General features: G+C 42.5%; 1 protein-coding gene across 1 annotated transcript; it reads left to right on the top strand. All coding sequences in view use genetic code 11, as the record gives it.

Moving 5' to 3' along the window:
* Positions 1–4,754: 4,754 nt before the first annotated feature.
* On the top strand, positions 4,755–8,049 carry EGR_03320 (Sal-like protein 3; the record flags this gene model as incomplete). Its single annotated transcript, XM_024492569.1, has 4 exons — positions 4,755–5,025; positions 6,668–7,231; positions 7,357–7,430; positions 7,510–8,049. 4 exons carry the CDS (start codon positions 4,755–4,757, stop codon positions 8,047–8,049), a joined length of 1,449 nt encoding a protein of 482 aa, XP_024352970.1.
* Positions 8,050–13,587: the final 5,538 nt, after the last annotated feature.

Below are 13,587 nucleotides of genomic sequence, written 5' to 3'. Positions count from 1 at the left end.
GTAAGGTAGTGGTGGTGGTAGCTAGCCTGCTAACTTAATGACCACCTCTCACACAAGCAACAGAGGGGAGATGGGGTGAGGCGGGATGTGGCCTTTCCGCTCACCCAATCACATTCGCGCTTGCCTCGCAGCCTGTGGGAACCCTTTAAAAAAATTTGCTATTGTTGATAATGATGAAGGGCGTGGAGGTTGTTAGTAGAGTAAATCGTATCCACTTTGCGTTTACCTGGGAACGCATAATCCGCTTCTCCCTTCTACCGCGGATTATTCGCTGCAAATTAATGAATTCACCTCTGCTGCTACTGCAAGTGCAACTGTGGGAAACGAGTTGGAGTGGGAAATAAGCAAATAAATAGCTAAGCAGACAAGTGGGGTCTATTATGAGTGGAGATGGGTGATTAACAGATCGTTAGCCAATTATCTTAAGACTTTTTGTTAACCTGCGAAGTGATTGGTTGATTGTGGGTTATGATACGCGGGCGGTGAATATGATGCCTCCCCCAATGGTCATGCCGTGCGCGTACATGTGAAGTTATGATTGGTGAAGAGGCTACGACGCGTGAATATTAGGCGACTGTTCTCCACCTGCGCGTGCTTCCAAAAACGCATTAAAGAGGTTTTATGACAACCCTCAAGTTCCCCTGATTGGAGAAGGGGAGCAACTGAAAATTACATAAATTTAAGTTCCCAAGCTAGGAAATAGTGGCAGGGAATTTTAAAAAACAGTTTTTTTGTTTATTGAAGCATATATTCAATGACCCGAAAATTTCCATTGATTACTTGTTGCTACCTGTAGGGAACGAGAGCAGCTCCAAATCCGCCGACATTGTCCACCAAATTTTTCTTAGAGCATTTCGAGAAGGTGTAGTGGCGGAACGCGCCATCCAGAAACGCGTCCAAACAAGAACGAGACATCCTGAGGGAGACCTTCTGCTCTCCACAATAAGGTATTGCGTGTGGCTTTGCGTGAGGTAGACCGCAGGTGCGATTGGTCATTAGTAGTTGCTCACTTGTTGAAGGCCAGACAAGTTCCACTGAAATCCATCCGTTCGACAAAACTCCGTCCCACTGCAGTATGCGTGGAGGTAGTCACCACTGGTCAGCCAATCCCTACTCAGATTTATACCTCCTCAAAACTAACCAGGGGTCAGATTTACCCTTTGATTAGGGTAAGAGAGAGAATGAAAGAAGAGGGGAAGGAAATGATGCCTCATCTTCATTTCCATCCTCCCCACTTTCCTTTTTCATACTCCTGTAAATACTGATTATCACCTATCACTGCCACTTTACATTCACATAATCCAAAGCGGGATAGAGCAGACAGGTGGGCACTAGGAATAGCCAGAAAAGCTAATTATTTGCCTTCAGAGGTCAAATATCACAAAAAAGTTTTCCTCTTTTCGGACCACAAAGGAGTGAAGAGGAAAAAGCCTGAGAAGGGAAAGTTGCAGACTTAGACAACAAGAGCGCGTTAGGTGAATGTCAGACCACCATTTGTTTGTCCTATTAAGCAGTCTAAATTAGTCCCAGTGATAAAAATCTCCCACATAAGTGTGTTTATCCCTCTATAGGTTTATCCTGCTCAGATGAGGCTGGAGTGAGTTCTGCTTCAGCGATCAAGCCACATCTCTGAAGGCCAAGAGCACTTGACAATGTTTGAAAATATTTCAAGTAGGCCAAGATAAATAAACTCTTTCTTGTAAATTATCATAATTTTCTGAATAAAGCAAGGAAGATAAATAAATTTTTAAAAAATGTTATGGGATGAACTTTCTGCCTTTTTTCAGCGACTTCTTTGTGAGAGAGTTTGACACCTGTCACAAAGGAAAGTAGGTCATTGTAGCCATACGTCATAGTTGATCACTTAAACAATGGCAACAGCATTTGCGCCACCGAAAGGGACTGTTTAGATACTGTTCGTCATCCACGCCTCTGTAATTATTCAATAATGAGTAAAGAACTACACTGTCACATATATGTGACGCAGATAGTAAATGTATTAAAACTCACTACTGACCCGAAACACCTGTCAGCATGTCAGTGCCGCATTCGTAAATTCCAATTATGTACTCGAGAATACAGTGAATCAATTAATGTCGTGAGGGTGAAGAGTTCCTTTTCCAGCAAAGAAACATTGACCAGTCGAACGTTTTGTTTCCAGATGTAAGTGATACGACTTTAGGCATTTGTGTTTCTGTCTTGCTTGTACTTTCCACCTGTCTATTTAATCTCACTTGCGATTATGTAGGTATCAAGTGTCAATGGCGGGTGATTACGGTGGACGAGAGCAAAGATGAGGCGGTATCGCCTACCCTTCCGCTCCACTTTCCTCTCTTCCTGCCGCCATCCCAACCAAAGTGCAAATTCGACACACCTCTGCCTTCAATTTTCAGCTGATTACAGGAGGACTTTTCTCTCCTTCGTCGAGTCAATTTGCATACAGACGCCTTGGCACCCACTTGACAAGGTCACTCAACCTGCCAGTCAGGGGGAGTCACGTGATATACGTGCAGTCACAACCAGTTAATAACCGTCTCACCTACCCATTAAAGTACAGAAAGTCATTTTTTGGCCTTAAATTACGCTTTACGAACTCCCCCAATTTATAATTCAAAAGCAGGATCATTTATCAAAGAACAACTCATAAGGTGACACTCTTCAGACGTGCTAAATGATGGATTGCAGTTATCCAAGGAAGTGGACCAAAAAAAGGAGGAAAATAAAAAGCAGTAAAAGTGTTCTAATGATAAATTAAGCAGTTTTTAGATATGAAGACAATAGAATCCAATCCATTTAATCTGTCAACAATGATTACTACCCTGTCCAGTACTTTTGACACACCTCTCCATTTCTTCATCATCTTAACTCCTACAATTTCAAGAGATTAAGGCAGAAGAAGAAAAAAAATTGCTATTTTAACTTTTAAAATTTTATGAAAAAACGGAGTAAAAGGGGTTTAGGTTTCCTTTGTTTGAGGTGTCATTCCTTTTTATCTGATGAAGGGGAGGGAAGAAATGTAATGCCAAAAAGGTGTCTATCGTCCCCACCCACCAACCACTGCCTTGATCTCAAGCCCTGGTTGTATCCGCGCTTCGCCAGCCACCCCATCACCACCACCGCCACCGCCACCTCGTCTGTCTTGGTGGATTAAGCAAGTGAGTGATTAAAATTCAAATGTGTGTGCGAATGCGCGTTAAAATGAATGCGCGAGTATAATTTCATTCAACAAGATTTTCCGATTCCACTAAAATCATTTATGGTTGCCGCCTTATGTAAATGGCGATGTGAGTGAGTGCCCCCTACCCTTTGACTTACAATAATTTACATACACAAAGTTTATTCATTCTAAAATGCAAATTCATTTTGGGAAGGGAGGAGGAGACCATGGAGTGGGGGACGTTAGAGGTAAGGCAAGTCGGCCAAGGAGGAAGACTCCTATTATTTATAGATTTTCTTTTGTGGTACCTTTTTTTAAGAAAAAATGGAAAACTGCGTCTAAATTACAGATGAGTGTCAGAATTGTGGAGGAGGAGGAAGAGGAGGAGTGCGACCTACCTCATCATCAGTAGTGGTGGTGTCGATATACGATGCTACCGCTCCGCTCTCAGCCATCCACAGTATTATTCTTGAGCCTCGACTACTACGTCATTGTTCCAATTGACGGTGTCCATCGCTTATTCCGTACTTTTGATAACTTACATTTGAGCCTTGTTTTGCAGTTGAAGAATTTGCCTCCAAAGCAGGCAGTTTCACGGACTGATGACTGGCATTTACCTTAAAAGTTATTTTTATTATTTGCCAGGCGATTTCAGCTGCACTTCGCCGTTGAACAGAATGCAGCACTTTGAGACCTGGAAATGGTGATTACACTCGATTGTGCCTCTGCTGCAAAATTCTTTTCGAGACTCACCGGAGTGAGGTGCCAACAAATAGCACCACTGCAGCGTCCGACCCCTCTCTGACAATGTTATTATACAAATAGGTCCGACCATAACGTCGCAGTGACATGAATAAATCGGTATGACATGAATGCGATGACCCCAGCCATGAAAACAAAAGATTTCCTCAGAGGTTGAATGTTAGCATTACTAATTCCCTTGTAGACATCGTAAAGTTATTTTAAAAAACTCCCCACAGATTAATCGCATTCTACACACGGTTTAAAATTTTGAAAAATGCCAAGCGACTTTGTCCGTGTGGCATTTATTAACTCCTCACACCGCCCACTGTAGGTTAAAAGAATGGACTTTTCTTTCTCCCATGGTAAATTATTTATTTACGGCATATTATCATGCAGATTTCCAACGGAATTTTTAAGAGTAGGAGAAAGGGAGGAGAAATTAATTTCAAGCCCTTATATACTGGACGCAGCAGGTGGGAAAGAGGAGTTCTTTAAACCCTTAAGGGGTTATGCCTACTTCCCCCTTTCTGATATAAACACTGGTTTAGGCAAATGTGCTGTTTTTCAGAAATTAAAAACTCGCCTTTAGGGGTGACCACTGACTAACTTGTCAGAAAAATATGCTTTATACCTTACTCGTCTATTTATTCAGCCATCATTATTCAATTAGGGGGACTCGGACCCCCACCCGATCATTTGATTGGTCAATTTAAGTCCTGAGGTGTTTTCTTATTGGCCAATGCATCGTCCAACCAATTGAACAATCCTAGACAATTAACCAATTAGCTTGCGAGCATCAAAATATAAGCTCAATTTTATGAGCACCACTTTTTTTGTTATTACAGCCCTCCCGATGAGCATTCGCAGACGATTAAAACGACTTTCGCGTCAATTAAAATTGCTGGAGAAGTATGCAACACTGACCCGGTACTATCGAATTAAAGCAAGGCGGAGTGTGGACAATATACACAAGCATGGATTGTTCAAGAGAGAGTGTGAAAAGTTTCAACTCACCTATCCCATACTGGAGTATGCAATGCAACATGATCGAGTTAATCGAACGGCTCTTCAAAAGGTGCTTAAACAGGTCCCCTATCAGCTGAGTTCATTGATAAGGCGCAAAGGTGAGTTACCCATTCTTCTGTCCATATTCATTTAGGGGTTAAAAAGTCGTTTAAAAGCCTCACAAGCATTAACTGAAAAAATTCTGGATTTTCTTACTTGTTGCCTACTCCAAGCTTTTAATGCTATCGAAAACAAATTCCTGCAGTTCCTATTTACAATCCTTAATCTCTCAATGGCCTATTTCATGCTTGGCAAAATCGTCCTTTACATATAAACCTTCGTAAAATATTAGCTGAACGATGTTTATTTGATTCCACTTTATCTGCTTTTACAAGTCGACCTTCTAAAGGCCCTGAAGCCCCTTATACAACTTGCTTAGCACAGTGTATCATTCGGAAGTACGTAGAGCAACTTGGATCTGGTCGCAAAAGATGCAGAACTATCTTGAAGAACAACCAGACATTAATGTTGTGTCAAGAATTACTTTCAACCATGTTTGAAGAAAGTATTGAATTACTTGATCCCATTCTACGCTACCTAGGAAAGGAAGGTCCTGATAGAAGTTGCTAAGGCGATGGAGGGCACACAAATCGTTAGAGAGCAGTCAGGTTTGAGGACTGGCAAATTTGTTCTTTCCCTCCTTCTACTCATCGCATCCGCAGTAGCAAGATTGTTTCGTGAATGACTTCCCCTTAATGAAAACTAACTATCCACTACTCATTCAACACCTCTACCGGAGATCTCACCTCAAGGATAAAAAAGTACAGATGAAAGAATTTTCTTTTTTTAAGAAACAGCCAAAACTGGTGACATAATCAGAAGGTAGTCCTCGTCTCATTCCTACTAGATGACACAAGACCTCAAAACTCACCGCTAAGTATCTTCATCCTTCCCTGATCCCCTAAATCATGCTTCTCTAAGTGTTGATTGCCACCCTACCTTAGCGAACGAAGCAAAAGTGAGGAAAAACAAAGGCGCCAGTTTGACTGTTTGCTTTCGGGAACAAAACATTACCTGGAGACAGAGACTGCAACTTTCGTGTTTTTCGTTATGAAAAAAAATTTCTTCTTAGTGGAAAATTTCTGATAAAATACACGAAACAGCACCACGAATGAGTTGCCATTAGCCTTCTTAGCATAATTAAAGCCATGACAGATTTTGGTAGGTTAAAAGAAAAGGAAAATAACTGAAATCGTTTTCTTTTTGAATGACCTAGATCATTATATATTTGAGCAGTGTCAAATTTATGTGTCTAGTTGTCATGATTGCCATCTTTACTCTCACCAACGCACACACTGACACTTCACCACCGTTGTCATCATGTCCTTTTCTGAATAATAATCAGATTTCTGTGGCATTTGCATACACTCGACAAAATTCACACTACCACCATAATTACACACCATTGGAATACCACTTGTGGATGTTGACAACGCACATCAGTCGTGTCACTCAAATGCTATGGTGGTTAGCACCGCGCCATGAGTCGTGGCACCCCAACCGCGAAGGTAGTAGAGGCAGTGTTGCCAGCCACAGCCGGACACAAGGAGAGGTGTTATGCAAAGTTTATGCATAAATTTTGCCTGGTTAAAAAGTCGTAACCCACAGGTTTAGAGGTGACTCTGTATGCTAATAAGAAGTCTGTTTTACAACAAGTGTTTGCTCTCTCTCTCCTCACAACTCATTCTGTATCACTTTTAGCCTTCGAGCGCAAAGACTGCAGGGAGAAGTTTGGAAGGTCATCTTATGAATGCACCAGTCCTGAAGTCCCAAGACAGACGAGTTGCAGTCCCCTCAAGCCCACACTTCCAATGCAATCAACTCCAGAGATTAAACCCTCCACAACCTATCAAGTGAAGCCCAACTTCTCCCCTTCTTCGCCTCCTGGAGAAATTTTAGATCTTTCAATGAAACCACCTTCCCCAATGAATAGCATGGCCTCATCTTCATCCGCATTAAATCCCATGATGGAGTGGATTCGTCCATTAAACAATCGACTGTTTCCTAGACCTCTACCCCCTGAATGTGAAGACACAAATCCCTTGGAGAGTTTTACCTCTGCCTCATCACCAACAAGTCATCTACGAAGTCGTCCTAGTGAAGACTACTTGGAACAATTTATGCGAGTTGATGAAACTCAGAATATCCTTTGGCGACAATTGGCCGAACGATATCAACGAAATATGGTGCCAAATCAGTGTGGCGTCTGTCATAAGGTGCTCAGTTGTCGTAGTGCTCTGACAATGCATTATCGTGTACACACTGGTAAGTACAGATGTCATGCCCAGTTTCATCATTGCCTAGTTTGCTTTAGATTATGAGACCGAAAAAATCGCACCTTTAAGATGCGGTTTGACAAGCCGCATCATTTTTCTTTTTTTTCCTTTCAGAAGAAAGGCCATTTGTGTGCAAAATTTGCTCCAAAAGATTTTCAACCAAGGGGAATTTGAAGACCCACCTTGGGGTAAGAAATTTTCGGCTCTTTTGACAGATTTTTTATTCCCTTTCGCTTTCAGTGAATCACTATGCTTTTAACGTACTAGCAACATCACGAAACAGTAGAAGCCTATCGAATAGCAGCAAGAACAGCGGCATTGACAGGATCAGTAATGCCAAGACCTCCGGCATTACCTGCGTTGTCAGCAGTGGTTTCCGAAATGGACGCTCCTTCGCCTCGCATCTCACCAAATCGAAATATGCCTGACACCACGAGCTATGCCGTGCAGCCTCCTGGTCCCCCACCACCTTCTCCATCTACCACTGTGTCGCATTCACAACTTCCTGTACCCCCCTCACTTCTGCTACCCCAAACATCTGCGAGCCCTATCAACCCGTCTCAGTTGGCTTTATTCAACACTCCAAGTATGCAGAACTTTATCGGAGGTGCCAATTCCCCATGTTTGGATGCCCCCAGCGACTGTCCCTTTAGGGCGTTCCTTCAGCAGTTAAATGCGACAACGCCTATCTTCAATTCCTCATCAACATTTCCCGGTCTAATTATCCCTCCACCCCCTCTATTACCTCATCCGCCCAATAGGCCGTCCAATCAGACAGATAACTTTGCATCTGCAAATCCGGTCTGAGGCGCCTCGAAGCTATTCGTAACTTATGTACATATTGTGGATGAATGTTTACGGAAGTGAGGCGTCTTTCTGTGAAGGATCAGATCATATTCCATTGCGATTTTGCTTTAGGGGAAATATTTTTTGCCAGGAAGAGAAATGGCGTTAGTTAAGGGGAAGTCAATTTCATCATGATAGGCAAACCAACCACCATGAACTTTATTGGGTGTGCTATCCTACTTAAATACTATAAAAGAAGCAAACATCTTCCTCAGGTCAGGATTGTGCCAAAATCTACATTTTAGTGTTGTAAACCCAACTAACACCACTTCAGCACACCAGTTGGTGGAGCCACAGTTACCAACAACTGACAGTAAACACGTGTCACGTACACGTGACACTAACTGTTAAGCCATTTATAAAAGAAAATTACCCTACTTTTTAGCTCTAAGCAATTTTCTCACAACTGAAAGAACTCAATAGTGCCATTCGGAAGGGCTTTTGAGAGCGTGAGAATAATGTATTCGACCTATCTGAGCTCCTTCATTCATGAGCCTGGATGAGGTCAGGAGCGAGCGTCCATGGGCTTGCGCCCCCCTTCATCCAAAAGAAATTGGCCAATGGAACCCCTCATTTCCAGCCTGCTCCATAAGTTGAAGCAATGCGGTCGGTGACAGTGGATCGTTTTTGCCCATGCAGGTGGAAGCCTGTCCTCACCACTTCTAACAGAAGTCGTGTCCCTGTCTCTGGCCTCGTTCAGCCCACCTCCATTCCTATCCCACCTGTCTATTCTACTTCGCATCTAGCCGCGTAGTTATCTGACACCAAGATGAGGCGGAAGTCAGTGCTTTTATTTAGGATGAGATCAGTTTTGTGATAACAGAATCAGTCACTAAACAACATGGAATAGAGTGGAAGAAACTCTTCATTTTTCATGCCTTTTAAGCCATCCCATGCGGTGCCATGCAACATCCATTCGTTTAGCAGCTCCCACAACTCCTCCATTTCATGTAGACTTGATAGACCCATCCTTCTTTCACAGTCCCGAGCCAGCTGCGACCGCTGTTTACCTCGCAATCACCTCTTTGACATCTCTAATGAGCCAATACAATCATCGTCATCGCAGGTCATGGAAACATTGCTGACAACTGCGATACGGTGGCACACTCTGTTAGAATAAATAAACTTCTTATTTCTCGGTTTACTAGGCAGTCGTAAAGGCGGTCTGAAGACACTGGTGCCTTGGTTATCGGTCCACCTAGTATTTATCCAACTGCTATCATCGTGGAACGCCTTGCCACATTGAACCGTCCAAAATCAGCTCTCCATAGGAAATGGCGTATGTACAACCTGCCTTCCCTCACCTCTGAATAAGTTTTTGCCAGGAGGACGCTTGACGACGAGATAGAATGCAATGAGATGATTGAGTGAAGTGAAATGCAACACAATGCTAGCCGAAGTGAGAAAATTTCCAAGTAGGCACAGGAGCTCCCCCCAACACCTGTTTTATGAATTAATTAAAACTTATGGTAATAATTTATTCAGCATAAGGCGGACACTTTTTCTCCACTCCACTCTTGACTCCTGACTAGATGAAGCACCACCGGCCTTTAGGCCTTTCCACCCTCACCTGACTGCATGTGGTTTCAGTGTGTGATTTGCATCAGCGGGCCCCGAGGCCCCAACGGCTGAATGGCCATTCTTCGTCTGCAAGTAATCGGAAGCATAGGCCCCTCTCCCCTGCCCATCCCCAATTCACAGCATGGGATATTTAGGGATCACAATCTCCACTTTCATGCACAAATTAGCATATCCCGTGTGATAAACTACCTGTCAGTGGGAACTAAACATACGACTGTGACTATATGGCGGTTGGAGGGATGTAGCTCAGGTCAAACCCCTGGGTTACGAAAGCGAGACGGCAACAAAGATGTCCCCATTGTAACCTTGTCCTCCCCCACACCCCATCCACGTGGTAAATAGGACCACAACAGGGACCAAGGCGCCACAGACAAACAGACGTTTTCAATAAAAGCCTAACGAAAAGAAAGATTGATGCAAATCTATGCCTCGGAGAGCATTAAATGAAGGAATATTTTACCGTTAACTGCAAGTCACTTACTACTTTTCACTTCTACAGTAGGAAATTTTCTTCAGTACTGCACTTTCCCTTGTAATGACTCTACGCTTCAAGATGCGGTGTTGGGAGGGAGGAACTCCTCAATTGTCGTGCATTCCTAGAAGATGCCATGTATTATGGTAGGTGAGTCAGTCGCCAAGGAATAAACGAACCACGTAGCAGTTTCGTTTGACGGTCGACAGTAGTTCCTATCACTTGAGGGGAATGAAGACGTCTCCTCTTGTACTTCCAAAACGCTTTCAACCGACATCCCCTTCAGAGCAGTGCTAGCTCTTGTTGGCTGGTTAAGCCAAATGAATGGTTAAAGCAAAAAATTGTTGGTTTTGGTATGTCAAAGGATCATGACTAGACTTTACTCCACCTCAACCCTGTTCCATCCGATCAAAAGTCAAGTCAAGTCAAGTCCGTTGTCTCTTTGGCGGGATTGAATATCATCTACAAGCATGAAGGGTTGTGAAGAGGACGAGGCGGCAGCAGCGGAGGTTGGAAAAAAAGACCTATTAATGTTAGTATGCGCTCTATCTCGTCACCACCACAAGCTGGGCAGATAAAATGGGGGGTGGCCAAGCATATGCCTCCCCCGCCCTCTCCTCTCCCCCTCCACACCATCCACTCAGCATGGAATTTAGCTGATAAAACCGCGAGTGACCTTCTTCGGTTTGAGCGATGACAGCTTCACTTACCTGAGTAAAAAGATTTGGGTTTTTACTTATTTGGCGGCTAAGACATAATTTTGAGAAAGTGATATTAGGTGCTCGAAAGGGAGGGGCTGGAAAATCTCAGGGTAGATCCGTGTAACTCCATCAACAGTGGAGGCTCCACTTTCTCTCGACCACTCACCCTCTTTTTGAAACCTCTCGATGTAAAAGTCGGCTCAACGAGGCTAATCCACTTCCATACTGTCTGTTTTATGAGCCGAGTCTAATTTGGTTCCACAGCCGCAGTGAAATGCAGCTTGGGACATTTTGGAAGGATGCGGCAGCAAAACTTATTTGAAAACTCTCGGAACTAGAGAAATCATAGCAAGGCCCTTTTACATATATCCTTCATTCCTTTGCGCTGCGTCTCCTGCGCTTCAATTGGTTACTCCCCTGCCTCGACTACTATACTGCTAATGAGGCATAAAATGACAGTCATTCGATAGCGTTTAACCACAATGTGGAGACAATTAAATGCAATTAGGGATGGATTCTCTTGCCATGTTCATTTTGACATCCACATTTCGAGAGTCCAGTAGTATATACCGTCGCAAAAGTGTTTTACGCTCAGTGTCTTTCGTAGGGGATGGCTCTTACTTCAGTAGATACTTCAACTAATGTGTACACAGCCCAAATCTTCACGTCACACATATGTGACACAATTAAATAACATGAATAAACTACACTGGAGAGGAAAAAGAGAACCAAACAAGGACTTGTGACTTCACCCTAGACGGTCTGTGATGAATGGTCTCTACCGAGAGAGACCGTGGTAACGAACGTGTCAAAACCAGTGATTCTATTGTGCTTTGATTAAGTGATCACTATGGCGACTTGTAGGTGCTATCCAATCGGAAATTGCTACCTCACTATCTATTACCAAGGTGTAATTACGTAACAAATACAGACACAATGGTCCAACACACTATCCCTTCTTTTTTAAAGAGGAGGATTTAAACTGCACAGCATCACAAATTAGTTTTATTTTTCTGGAGTGAATTTAGCCTATCGCTTGACAGGTTTGACACACCGTGCATTGTGCAGAATTGGAGATATGGATAACGCAGCTAGTTGATGCAGGTCCACTGGCCTAACCGTCCACTTCAGTTATCCCCTAGTCAGATATAGGCTCAAGGACTTATGGGGTAGGAAACGTAAACAAGGAGAGCAATTTAGGGGAGTAACACCATCTCCCAATACGTTTATCAAAGACTACGGTGTATGCTTGCTTTGCTACTCAGAAAAGAAGAGATTTACAAAATTCAAGAATGATGCCATCAGATTTTCAGTCAAGGAGCCTCTTGGTAGACCAAAAATTGTGAAAAATTTCAAACATTCCATTAACTGAATTAACAGAGATTACAAAACCTGACCGTATAAGCATTACTTAATTAAAAATTTAGAAGGTGTTTTTTTGCTTATTTATGAGAAGTTTTTTCCTTTTATATCATCGTCAATTTGATTCTACCACTTTGAGTTAGTACTCAAAGACAATGGTATCTTTGGTCAAACCGACATGTTTCCAGTCACCATCACAGTGTAAAACCAAACTCGTGATCCACACAAAAGGTGCACAAATGTGCTCCAACAAAGAAGACTTTAGCCAAAGTCATCCGTTGCTAACACGTAGCTCTCATAAGAGTGAAAGGGAATTTGCGTCACATATGAGTGACACCAGTCAGTGAATTAGTCTGTTCAGAGAATGTGCACCATTCACCCGCAAAAATGACCACAACAAACAATTTTTAAGAAGAAGGTAACAGCAACATGCAAAAAGTGGACTTGAGAATTTAAAACATCACGTCACATATACGTGACACTAATCCATTAGCTAATATGTTTGTTGGGATATGTAACAGTTCATTGTAAAAATTAACACTGTTTAGAATATTCAGCACTAAAGTAAAAAAAAATCGGGCGTGAAAATTAAAGCAGACAACTTTTTGAGATAAGTATTGGAGACTAGCTAATAGTGCACCTAAATTACTTACCTTCGTGCGCCTAGTCACGTGCCCAGGGTCAGGGTTCGTGTTTGAGCCTAATTAGGGGTCCCACTTTCTCCAAATCTCTAAATCCAGATAAAACACCGCCATTCTTTCAGGTTATAGCGTAGTTACTGTGCCAACGAGGCTCAAGGCGATAGGACCTTCAAAGTTTGTTCAATAAAGGTGAATAACACTGCCACCGCGTTTGCTCACGATCTATTCCGAATACAGACCTACCAACATATAAAAAAAGTGATGGACTTAAAATGTCAAAATAAATGCAATTGTATCCGGACCGAGGGCACCAATTATCTCTTTCAACATTTTAACCTATCTAATACTTTTCAATGGCATGTTTTTCAAGTTAATGCACCTTGCGCATGTTCTGCACCAGGCGTCACATATATGTGACGCTAGTAACAAAATGACAACTTCGAGTTTTTTTAATCCATAGTAGAAGAATAAAAATTGCCACATTAGAAGGAATGTAAGGCATCCTAACACATCTTTTTACCGGACATATTATTACAAAGAATGCCAGATATTACTTGCTCGTTTTAAGTAGGCTCCAGAAATTTTGACCATAGTACACATTAAAAACTTTCTTTCTTATGTAGGGTTTGAACTCCAAAGGTACGAAAATTTAAACAAGTTGACGCAATCTCACTATAGGTAATGAATAAGTTTCTACTAAGGTTGAGCTTGGTTCATTTTATTGCCCTCAATTTCAACTCGA

The sequence above is a fragment of the Echinococcus granulosus genome (genome assembly GCF_000524195.1).
Source record: "Echinococcus granulosus chromosome Unknown EG_S00017, whole genome shotgun sequence".
Classification (NCBI taxonomy): domain Eukaryota; kingdom Metazoa; phylum Platyhelminthes; class Cestoda; order Cyclophyllidea; family Taeniidae; genus Echinococcus; species Echinococcus granulosus.
Note: the sequence above shows the minus strand (reverse complement) of the source record. Positions and strands in the feature narration are given on the sequence as shown.